Genomic DNA, 13,150 nt, shown 5'->3' with positions numbered 1-13,150 from the left:
ATCCTGGCAACATCCTTGTAAATCTTTTCTGAACCCTTTCAAGTTTCACAACATTTGTTTTTAAAACTGTCACATGAAACAACAAAGGATGGTAGGTAAAAGGAGAATGGGTCAAAATGTAAAATTAAATGCAGAGATTTAAGTCGAAGGGAGAGAAACCTATTTTACTCTGAGTTAGTGTTCTTTCATTGGATAAGTATCACTATCTAGCCAGTGATTGTTATTCATCTCCAATTGCCCTGATAACTTAGCAGGCCATTTCAGAGGGCAGATAAGGGTCAATCACATTGCTGTTGGTCTAGAGTCACACAGAAACCAGGCCGGGTAAGGGACTGCAGACCACCTTCCCTATAGGATATTAGTGAACCAGATGTCTAAACTATGACTTACAAGCTGTACTATGTCAAGTTCCTGTTTACTATTTAATTTTTACTTGCATTGTATGATCATAGCCCAAACTTATTGTTTGTTGTCTTGTATGTAATTGCAGTTTTTTCTTTTTCAGCCAAAGAAGCCCAAAGCCCCAGACAACCCCTTCCATGGCATTATATCCAAATGCTTTGAACCACACCTCTATGTTTACATTGAATCACAGGATAGGTGAGTTGAAGACTTGGACAATCAGTAATTATCTAATGGGTGTTATAAATCAGCATTGCAATTTGATCTGGTGAAGAATATTGAGATCAAAATTATTGCTCATTTTGCCGGGAGACTGAAGTTCAAGGGTTAGCCAACCTATCTGTCAATGGGAGAACATTTGAGAACTAAAAATGTACCTTCTGTTTAGTTGCCAAATGAATGGTGGGAACTTTCAGATCTTCCAAAGCTGCAACATTCTGCCTTGATTCATTTCTGTGTCCCTAACCAATTTAGATATACTTCAGAAACTGATTATCCCAAATGGGATCAAATGTGAAACATTTTCTTGAATTCTTCTCCTTTTCTGAAGTGTTCTAATAATCAGCATGGAAGAAAATCAATTTTAACTGCAGTTAATTTGATATTGGTCTCTCTGTTTAATCTGATCTCGCAATAAATATTCCTTCTCTGCAGCCTATACAGTTGTGTGCCTGTACATCTTTAATCATTATGTCTGCTTGCCATCAATTAAAATCGTTGCACTTTTAAACTAAATAGCACCAACATCATTGGTTATAGACACTGTCCACAGTCTTTATTATAGCTGCTTATGCGGTTGAGTATTAAATTTTGTTTGGGAATGCTCCCTCGAAGCAGCTTGTCATATTTTACAATTTATTAAAAGATTATATGTAAATGCTAGTTGTTGGTTGCTTTAAATTGCTGTAAGTCAGGAGGGAGACAACTCTTTTGCAGCATAGCTGACTTCTGGTTCCCAAGTAAATATCTCAGGTGTTAAATCTTCACTGTTTATTTTAATATTTTAACATTTTTTAAAATTTTCATATTGAACAAGAGTGCTAGCTCAACAATGACAGATGTTTCATCATTGATCATCAATTAATAATGTTGATAGAATGGGAGAAAGAGAAACCTTTTTAGTAGGATTTGGTTTTTGAAAGGACAGCTATTGAAAAAGGTTGTGAATAAATCCCACCTTCACAGTGCAGCATAGGAGAAAAATTAAAACAAAATGCTAAAAGTGCTCAGCAAATCTGGCAGCATTTGTGGAGGGAGAAACAGTCAATAATTTAAGGTGCGTATGACATTTATTCAGAAATAAAGAAGGAACATGGTCCAATTCAACTCAAAGCATTAACTCAATTTCTCTCTTTCTACATGTGATTTTTTTGTTTTGATTTTAATATCTTCAACACATTGTTTTACTTTCAGATTTCCAGTATCTATAGTATTTTGCTTTTACTTTAGAAAAAAATGAAACTGAATTCACCCACAATGTTGATTCATCTTCTATCAAGATATAACTCTACAGAGCTCGGACTGCCGCTACATTAAATGCTGAACATTTTACTTTGTAGATTAATGCTTCTGCTGTTTCATGTTATGCTGTAGGTTTCGATTAAATTGTTATTATGATGAGGTTTATCTTTAGATTGTTTCATTCCTCTGCACATGAAACAACATTAAACATTCTCAAGAACAGAAGTTAGTGCTTAACTGCTGTTCCTTGTCAAAGAGCTTAAAAATGCTCAAGTATGTTATAATTCGTTTTCCCATCAATGTTCTTGTAAAGATGATGCTGCAAGTGCTGACCAGCGAAACCTTTGAAATCTTCTTTTAACAAGGTGACCAAAATTAAATTGTGCAGATCAAACATGAGGCAGTTCAGAGAGTTCAGAAACATGGAATTCCATTACTGATCATATATACCGACTTTATTTTTTACAAAAGCTGCTAGTAATATCAGATCTGGCAGAAATGCATAATGTGGGCTTTCCTGGAACTGAGCATACCTAGAAAAGCAACTTGAGGAGCCAAGACTCCTGCTTAAATTGTTTTGATTAACTACTGGAGGAGTGAATTATTTACGATTGGGCCAGTTTAAGGTGGGATGCTCCCCTTTTTGTGAAAAATAAATCACGTTTTTAACTTGCAAAGCTTAGACATTTCAATTCTCTTTTAATTTTAATAATCTGACCATTTCACAAAGGTATCTCTTTTATTTTCAGTGTTCTGATTACTACCAGCAAACAGGATATTACGTATTTGAATTCAGGCCTAGATTCTGTTAACATTTTTAAATCTACAGTATAAGTTGTGATGATGTGTAATTTTAGTATTGCGCCCTGTTTTTTGGTATCCTGTTTAATGGGCTACAGTGTTAATCCTTTCGGTGTGTATCCAAACATACTTTCCTGTACTCCAACTTGCACCGAACCCAATTCACCAATTGCCCTTGTGCCTTTAGCCCACATTGGCTTTTGGTTGTGTACCACTAGGCCTGGATCTGTCTAATCTTTATCTGCTCTCCCCTACAATTTTAAGTTGCCCATTTAATCCTGTCCTCCACTCTACATCTCTTCATCTTTGAAAGCACTCTTTAGAAACTCTGCCCAAGCTTTTGGTCACCAGTCCTAATGCATAACTCCCTGTCAACTCTGTGAAGCTCATTAAGCTCATTTTCAGAATATAATTAAAGGTGTTGTTCAAGTGCAAATTATTGATGTGGTAAGTATCAGCTTAAAAAGTCCCAGGAAGTACACAATTGAGCAACACCCAAACAAATTAGTTGATAACAGAGATGGAAGATGATGTCACAGCCATTAAAAAGTACATGGATGAGCTCCTGAAGTGTCAAAGCAATGGAAGAACACATTCCATGGTATTATCTCCAAATGTTTTGCGCAAATAATTTGGAAAGTGGGATTAGTGCACCTAGGTCAACACAGACTTAATGAGCCAAGGGCCTCTTTGGTGCTGCATGACTAAGATAACAATGAAATAGTGTATTGATGTCTGACCGTAGAGATACAGAAGGACAAGTGAGATGATTTTGTGCCAAGAGAACAAATACATCAGAAAAGGCTTCCTGCAGAGATACTAAGCACATCCCAAGTTGTGTAGCCATTCCCTGGTTTCAAAATGGCAGGAACTCTTTTAGGCCATTACATGCAGCTACATAATTGTACCCTCGAAGGCCGACTTGAGTTTGTGTTGGGCCAAACTGATCTCTGTTTCAAGGTGAACACTTGCCAAAAAGATGTTACAGCTATGGTGAGCAAGTCATTTACTTGAAGTCATTTCCTGAAGAAGGGCTTATGCCCGAAACGTCGATTCTCCTGTTCCCTGGATGCTGCCTGACCTGCTGCGCTTTTCCAGCAACACATTTCCAGCTCTGATCTCCAGCATCTGCAGACCTCACTTTCTCCATTTACTTGAAGTGAATGATTGCTTGTATCTCAAAGTGTAATGCAATTCATTAAGGTCTTTAGTTGGTGATATGCTTTAAGTATCTGATTCGGTGTTAAAATTTTACTTAACTGGGTGAAGATGCAGTCTGAAATGAGAAATTATGTTTAATTATATTGGTAAGTTGGAACCTTGAACTACTAACTTATATTTTTTTTAAATTGCCCTGGACGTTTTCTCTCCCTTCTATAGCCTGATTTTTCAGACTAACATAATGAAAGCTCAATTACCCAGTGTCACAATTATATGCTAGAGTTTTCACAGGACATAGCTGTATGGAGTCAATGCAAATGCATAATGTTTCCTTTGTTAGTCTTGTACTTGTTTCCATACCCGTATTGCATGGTACACACCAGACCAAATTTTGCAGACTCAATTATTCACTTTCCATGATGAGATTGGGGGGAGGTGGAGCAGGGGAGGCTCTGTTTTAGCATTCAAAAGTACTGCATTTTCAAGGTAGAAAAAGCCAGCTAACGGTATGGTTGCAACTACCTCACAAACCGCATCGTGTAATTTATATGTTACTTGTAGATGTAATCATTTGGGCTTTAAGACACAACTACCTCATAAAAGTTGCGAGCCATTCCCAGAGTACTCTCTTTAATGAGTACTTAAGAGTTAGATTGATCTGTAGTAAAATTGCTAATTCCTACCTCTTCAGTGTTTTTTTTTGTTGCGTTTCTTTTATTATCCAATATTTCCTCCTTTTTTGCTGCCTTTTAAATATACAGACGGGTTAACATTAGAACTCTTAATCGTTGAATGATACCACACAAGACGAAAATGTTTTCCCCGCTGCGCCTTTGTCGTCTCTATGGTTGAGCCATCCAGTTAATCCCACTCCCCTGCCCTTTCGACGTAGCTTTGCAATGTGTCTTTCACTTTAAATATTTGCCCAGTTATCTCCTGAAAGTTGCATCATCTATTGAATCTGCTTCCACTGCCCCTTCAGACATTCTCCGAGATCACAACTCTCTATTGCCTCTGGTTGTTGTGTGTTCTCCTGTTACCAACCTTTCTGCCACTGCAACTAGTTTCTCCTTTTTTATTGAAAATAATTTCTTGAGTCTGTTTCTCCTGAGTAGAGTTAGCTATCTGGATGAAATCAATTAGGTACAAATCTGTTGTTTTTCTGATCAAAAATATAATCTATATTTATAATCAGAATGTTTTGCTGATGAAGCAGTACTATTTCTGGAATAGTAATTCTGTACTTTAAATAATTAGCAGATACAACAGTCTTTCCAAAGTTCATGTCTGTTCATGAGCTGGACTTTCCAATATTCAACCACATTATGCTGGTAACAATGAGTCTATACTATTCAAAGTTTGTGAGAAGATTTGTAGCTCGGGTGCTCGTTGTTGTGGTTCTGTTCGCCGAGCTGGGAATTTGTGTTGCAGATGTTTCGTCCCCTGTCTAGGTGACATCCTCAGTGCTTGGGAGCCTCCTGTGAAGCGCTTCTGTGACCTTTCCTCCGGCATTTGTAGTTGTTTGAATCTGCCGCTTCCGGTTGTCAGTTCCAGCTGTCCGTTGCAGTGGTCGGTATATTGGGTCCAGGTCGATGTGCTTATTGATTGAATCTGTGGATGAGTGCCATGCCTCTAGGAATTCCCTGGCTGTTGTCTGTTTGGCTTGTCGTATAATAGTAGTGTTGTCCCAGTCGAATTCATGTCTGTTTGGCTTGTCGTATAATAGTAGTGTTGTCCCAGTCGAATTCATGTTGCTTGTCATCTACGTGTGTGGGTACTAAGGATAGCTGGTCGTGTCGTTTCGTGGCTAGTTGGTGTTCATGGATGCGGATCGTTAGCTGTCTTCCTGTTTGTCCTATGTAGTGTCTTGTGCAGTCCTTGCATGGGAACCCAAAGGACTAGCCACACTACCATACATCAAGAGCATTTCCGAACTGACAGCTCGGACTCATAACAGCACACAAACCAACAGCCACTCTCAGACAACAACTCACCAAACGAAGGACCCGATACCCAGCATGAGCAAAACCAATGTAGTGTACAAAATCCCATGCAAGGATTGCACAAAACACTGCATAGGATAAACAGGAAGACAGCTAACGATCCGCATCCATGAACACCAACTAGCCACGAAACGACACGACCAGCTATCCTTAGTAGCCACACATGCAGATGACAAGCAACATGAATTCGACTGGGACAGCAGTACTATTATACGACAAGCCAAACAGAGAACAGCCAGGGAATTCCTAGAGGCATGGCACTCATCCACAGATTCAATCAATAAGCACATCGACCTGGACCCAATATACCGACCACTGCAACGGACAGCTGGAACTGACAACCGGAAGCGGCAGATTCAAACCACTACAAATGGTGGAGGAAAGATCACAGAAGCGCTTCACAGGAGGCTCCCAAGCACTGAGGATGTCACCTAGACAGGGGACGAAACGTCTGCAACACAAATTCCCAGCTCGGTGAACAGAACCACAACAGTCCATACTATATTATTGGCTCGTGTGTCTACAGAAAGAGGGTGAAGACCTTTCTGTGCAAAATTGGAAAGAGAATGCATGGGTCACAACAGGAATGCATGTTGGCATCTCCAACATTTTAAGGTTTTTTTGAAGTTGAACTCGAATTATAGATTTCACCTTTCAGGAAGTAACCATTGGGTTTTGTTCAAAAATTTGCATGGCTTATTTATCATCACCTTTTCAGACCAGCCAAATGCAAGTGCACTAGAATACCTCTGGATTGTGTAAAATGAACCACTGTGACTGCATCTTCATCATCATGAGTGGTTTTCATGGGGATCTTGGTGCATTGGAATACTGCAATCATTGCTACAGCTTGCAAAAACCCCTGTAAAGACTGCAATAGAGACTTTCTTGAAAGTGACAGGGCAAACCGAAATTGCAGAGGTGGCCTTCAGCCTTGTTTGTTGGTCTTGAATTTCCCTTTTGAGTTATACCAAAATGGCTGAGGCATACTTGCCCTGTCAGGAGTGTGCATTCCTGGAAATGTGACTGCCTTTTTGGCACCTGAAAAGAAGCACATCATCATTGAGCTTCTAGATTCATATTTTGCCAACAGATAACAGATTACTTTTCGACTTTTTTTTTGGATTTCTTTGCTGTCTTTTTGAATAATAATAAATAGATATAAAAATATCACCAAAGCACCATTCCAATTCTTCATGAAAATTGATTTCCTCAAGTTATCAGTGGAGAAATATGTTAATTGTATAATGTGCCTTTGTATAATCTGTATGTAAACTGATAAAGATTCATTTTATTGCAAAAATTCTGCTACTATTCCTTAAGATAGTACATAAATATAAGAAGAATGTAAGAACTAGAAACAGAAGTAGGCAATTCATCCCCTTGAACCTACTCCACCATTTAATAGATCATGGCTCATCTGATCTCAGTCTGCACTCCACTTTCCTGCCTGCTCTCCATCACCATTTAACCCATTACTAATGGAAATTCTATCGTTCTCCTCAGATTTATTCCATGTTCATTGCTCTCTGGGGTAATGAATTCCAGATTCACCGACCTTCAAGAGAAGTACTAGTCCTCATCTTTGTTTTAAATTTGCCACCCTTCTGCCTAAAACTGTGACCTAACATTTTAAATTGACGCTGAAGTGGAAACATCCTCTACTTTGTCAATCCATTTTTAGCATGTTACGTACCTCAATTGATCTCCTCATCCATCAAAGCGCTAGCGAGTAAAGGCCTGCTCAATCTGTCCTCATAAGACGAGCCTTTCAACTCTGGAATTAACCTAGTCAACCTTCTCTGAACTCCAATGCATCTACATTCTCCCTCCAAGTAAGGGGACCAGAACTCTCTGCAGTGTCTTGCACAATCACAACAACGCTTCCTTCCTTTTATACCCTATTCCTTTAACAATAAATTCCAAAATTCCATTGCATACTCTGCCTCACTTTCCACAACTCATGCGAGCACACCCAGATTTGTCTGCCCTAAAGCATTTCGAACGTTCTCTCCCTTAGACCACAAATGTGCCTTTTTATACTTATCCAGGTTAAATGCCATCTGCCACATTTTATTTAGAGACATAAAAGCTGCAGATTTTATCCATCTTTATTTGTAAATTTCTTATTTCTTTACTGCAACTTAGTTTCCCATCTATTTTCATGTCATCTGAAAGTTTGCCTATAGTACATTCTACCCCTGAACCAAATCATTTAATATGGATTGCAAATAGTTGGGGCTCGAAGACCGAACCCTAGTCACAGATTGACAACCAAATAAAGACCCATTTATTCTGACTTTGATTTCTTTTGGTTAACCAATTTTCTGTCCAAGTTAATGTATTACTCTTAACTCTACATGATCTTACCTTGATAGAATTTAATCAGCGGTCTTTCTTATTGTTTTTGGAAATTCTGCATAAGATGTGGCTCTTAAATTGGTTTCACCATGTCACCTTTATTTCTAGAACCTGTATGCAGAAACCATGGACTTATTTTAATTGCAAACTTTGTTTGTCTTATTGATGCTACTTTTGTGTTCAAGCTGTATTAACCTTTCATTTCTCAAGAATTGGCAGTTTTCTGTGAGCTCTTCCCAAATACAAAAGTGACAGCACTCCAGAATAGTCTGTATAAACTACATAAAGCATTTTGAGATATAAGATATTATATAAATGAAACACATTATTTCACTTTCTCTCTTTTCTCTTTCTTTATTTCTTCTTTCAGCTTTCAGAGAATCTGATACATAACAGCCATTCCCTTGTGACTCGGGGCATTCTACTTTTTGTACATCAGTCAATGTATTTATCCATTATCTAACATCCTGAGGAGCTGCACCTTTCGAGTACTGTAAAATAATCCTCATTGCCAAGATTAAACCCAAATGTAACTGATGGGCCCCTGGAGGGATAGTCTGAGTATGACCAATTTAGCACTAATTGCTAATGTGCATTTAAGAATATCTCCCAGAAATAACTGGTTCAGAACATTTCTGTGGTTGGACAACATATGGGCACTATTAACCTCCTTGTTGGCATGTTGCCAGTGTTTCTGATTGTAGTAACCTTACTCTTAAAAGCTGTGCTGCAGATACACACATTAGACTAAGTTCAGTTTTGCATCAGTCCTTTGTAATGTTCTGACCAGCCTTTTATCTGAAGTTTTCTACTTATTTAATTTTTGTAATGCAGTTTTGATTCTTGGTTTACACCACTGAGACTTGCATATACTGTTCTTCCTTTGCTGTAGTCTGTCTGTTTGGTATTTTGTGAAAGGGGCATCTCAAAGGAGCACTGCTAAATTTTTCAGGCACATCAAGGAGAAAATTTTACCCTAGAGTATTTGTTGAAGGAAAAGTGTACTTTTTTACTTTAGTTTCTTTTGGTGAACTAACACTTCCCCCATTCCCATTTCTCCTGAAGATACCGACTCTCTGCTGGGTGCAATTCTGCAGGCACCAGGGGCTTTTCTGAAGCAGCCATTATCCATTAGGGCATAGATAGAATCAGCAGCCTTTTTAATCATTAGTGACTTCACAGTTCCAGCGGATTCTGTACTCGAATGAAGTCCAAAGAAGTTCACTTCAGACAGGGGTTCCTGGATAAGAATTAGGATCCTAAATTCTAGCTGACTTTCATCTCCGTGTAGTGTCTGTATCACTGCCCTGACTGAGATCAGCCAATCGGTGCAGAATGGCAATGAAAGCTGGAAGTTACCTGGTCTATAAGCTTCTGCTAGTCATTGGATAACCTTGCCTGGGGGTGGGAGAGCGCAGGTCTGAGGATGTAATAGCCCTTTGTGCTTGTGACTAGAGACTGCATTTACCTTTCATTGTCAGCACCTCACTCTCGCTTCTGATCCGTTATCTAAATCGAACAACAAGGAAGTAATAACAAAGGAAGATTTTCCTTTATAAAATGTCTTCCACAATCTTCGGGATGTCTCAAAATACTTTGCTGCCAATTAAGTACTGTACAGTGTCACTATTGTAATGTAGAAAATGCACGGTCCAATTTGAGCGTAGCAAGATACCACAAAGAGCAATGTGATAATGACCAGACAATCTGTGTTTGTATTAGCTGAAGTTTATAAATAGCCAGACTCCCTTGCTCTTCAGATAATGCCATAGAATCTTTTGCACCACTTAAGACACATGGCGCTTCAGATAAATAACTCATCTAAAAATGACACGTCTGACTGCACAGTCCTCCCTCCATCGTGGTTGCCTGGCTTCTGTGCTCTGATCTCTGGACAGAAACTTGAGCGGGAGCTCAGCTAACACCAGGAAGAGTGTTGCTGGCAGCCAGGATTAAATGCCTGAGTCAGAAAACTGGTGAATGTGGTGAGTTGTTAGGGAAGCATTCACCGCACAGGGAGTTTTTAAAAAAGGAATATGTTCCATCTTACAGACTTTTACAGCTAGGGCCAGGTAAAGTTGACTGCCTTGTTGCCATAACCTTATCTTGAAACACTCTTAAGCTCTCAGAATGATGTTGAGGTGGCATTGTTGGACTGGCAAAGTCAGAAGTCACATGACACCAGGTTATAGTCCAACAGTTTATTTGAAATCTCAAGCTTTTGGAGCCTGGCTCCTTCTCCACGTGACGAACGAATAGTGCTCCGATAGCTGGTGATTGCAAAGAAGGCCTCATTAGGTTTAGAAGATTTGTATGCCAGATGTATCATTTCCAACATAATGCCACAATAAGCCATATCTAATGAAATCCCAATTCATAATGTTTGTCATATGCATCAGTGCCACTTTAGTATTATGTGGTTAGAATGACTTTTCTTACTCTTTTTTTTTAAACCTCATACTTTCAGCTGTGCGAAAGGCAGGGCAAGTCTACCTGCCACTAACTATTTGATTTGAAAGAAACACACTTAAGTAGGAAGGTATCCACCCTCTGCAAACCGTTTCCCTTCTGGGCATCATGTTGAAATGGAAAAAAGAAAAAAGTACATTTGTAAGACAAATTATTAAACTGATCAAGCTGGATGTTGCTACCTTGCCTACTGCTTGAACTGCCAGTGCACTAGCATTGAAATAATTTTAAATTCTATTTCAAGCATTTATTAGTTGACCTGATTATGGAGAGGATCTGTTGGATGATGGAATTTTGAGTCTAATGGTAACCACGAATCAATTGTCAGAAAAACCCATCTGGCTCATTAGTGTCCTTTAGGGAAGGAAACTACCTGAAGAAGGGCCTGTGCCCGAAACGTCGAATCTCCTGTTCCCTGGATGCTGCCTGACCTGCTGTGCTGTTCCAGCAATAAAGTTTCAACTTTGATCTCCAGCATCTGTAGACCTCACTTTCTCCTCCAAGGAAACTACCATCCTTACATGGTGTGGCCTACATGTGAGCCCAGACCCACAGCAATGTGTTTGACTCTCAACTGCCCTCTGGGAAATTAGGGAGGGTTCATAAATGCTGTCCAGCCAGTGACCCTCTCATCCCATGAATGAATTTTGGACAAAAAATCCTTGCAGTTAGATCTGATTATTTGAACTCTGATTATAGAAAGCTGCTTTCTGGTACATTTTCCGTGCACTAATTTATCTTGTGTCATTTCACACATGTAATCAGGAGCATTTTCATGCCTTAATTATATCCCAGACCCATATTTCAAATATTTATTTATTTATTTGTTCTTCTCTTTGCCAGGAATCTCAGTGAGCTGATTGATAGGTTTATGGCAGATTTCAAAGCCCAAGGCCCTCCAAAGCCTAACACTGATGAAGGGGGTGCCGTGCTCCCTAGCTGTGCTGATCTGTTTGTTTACTACAAGAAATGCATGGTGCAGTGCTCACAACTCAGCACTGGAGAGCCAATGATTGCTCTAACCACCATATTCCAGAAATACCTGCGAGAATATGCATTGAAAATCCTCTCCGGAAACCTGCCAAAGTGAGTATGAAATGATCTTTAAATAGCGAGGCAAAGGATTTCCTCTGTAATCAGCAGCAAATGATTACCTGATTTCAAATCTGCAGCAATAACATCCTAAATCTGTGTAATACTCTTTAATTAGCTACATTCCTAAATGGGAAACCCTCCAAGGTGAACTATGTCCAGTAAAATAGAGAATACTGGAGAGTTAAGAGCTGAAAATCATCATTAGAACAAAGAGTTCAAATCAATATGGGCCATTTTATAATTCTTAAACACTATTCAAGATAAGTTCCAATTTAAAGTTTGCTCACTTTGACTTATTTTATATTAAGCTTTTCATATAGTGTACTCGGGTGATTATTGAACTTTTCATCTATTTTGTGCAGAAAGACAGATTTTCCTGTAGCTGCAATTGGCATTAATGTTTGTCTAGGCACAGCATGGGTAGACTCAGTAAATCGGATGCAAGCAGAAAGAACAACTGTTCCTAATTGGAATGGGTTGCAATCATTTTCACCATATATGGTACTACATAGATTTAGATTGCCAGGTTGTGTGCACATTTTTGGCAAGCTTTCTGTCCAACATTGTTCTTGGGAATCTGCAGTTTTATTGAACCTGAAGGTCCTAATAATGGTCGATGGGTAATTTATTTTAAAGGAATGCGCTGTTTTCCTACACAGCAAATGGAAAAATCCTTCATCTTCCTTTGTGCTTACAATAAATGACGTTGTAGTGTGATTAAACAATGATGTTTATAATGTAATAGGTTCAATGGGTACCATACAGTGATGACGTAGTGATTACAATGGTGAGCTTTGAAGCTAACTGCGCTTTTGGAGAACACTGTTGAGTTTTGAGAAGATTTGTAGCTCAGGTTGAGGTTCTGGATGTAGGTTTGCTCGCTGAGCTGGAAGATTCATTTCCAGACGTTTTGTCACCCTACTAGGTAGCATTTTCAATGGGCCTCCAGGTGAAGTGCTGCTGATTCCTGTTTTCTATTTATATGATTGGGTTTCTTTGGGTTGTTGTCATTTCCTGTTCTTTTTCTCAAGGGGTGGTAGATGGGGTCTACCTCGATGTGTTTGTTGATCGAGTTCTGGTTGGAATGCCATGCTTCTAGACTGGCGCGAGAATTCCTCTGTTTGGCTTGTCCTAGATTGAAAGTGTTGTCCCAGTCTAAGTGGTGTCCATCCTTATCTGTATGTAAGGATACTAGTGAGAGAGGGTCATGTTGTTTTGTGCCTAGTTGATGATCATGTATCCTGGTGGCTAGTTTTCTGCCTGTTTGACCAATGCATTGTTTTCATGTGTTGATGGGTTTGTGGGCTACCATGATGCCCAGGGGTCTGAGTAGTCTGACAGCCATTTCCAAGATATATATGTCCCTATCTGTGTGTGTGTGTGTCTCTCTCTCTCTC

At 39.2% G+C, this 13,150-nt stretch overlaps 1 protein-coding gene across 1 annotated transcript in view; it reads left to right on the top strand.

The window, feature by feature from the left end:
• The window catches only part of vps53 (VPS53 subunit of GARP complex), a 231,859-nt gene that overhangs the window by 124,487 nt on the left and 94,222 nt on the right, over positions 1 to 13,150 (top strand). Inside the window, exons 13-14 of the mRNA XM_043718341.1 lie at positions 506 to 600; positions 11,502 to 11,744. Coding sequence (XP_043574276.1) covers positions 506 to 600; positions 11,502 to 11,744 — 338 coding nt within the window. The remainder of the gene's footprint in view (positions 1 to 505; positions 601 to 11,501; positions 11,745 to 13,150) is intronic.

The sequence above is a fragment of the Chiloscyllium plagiosum genome, chromosome 28 (assembly GCF_004010195.1).
Source record: "Chiloscyllium plagiosum isolate BGI_BamShark_2017 chromosome 28, ASM401019v2, whole genome shotgun sequence".
NCBI lineage: Eukaryota > Metazoa > Chordata > Chondrichthyes > Orectolobiformes > Hemiscylliidae > Chiloscyllium > Chiloscyllium plagiosum.
This window is presented reverse-complemented; position numbering and strand designations above follow the sequence as displayed.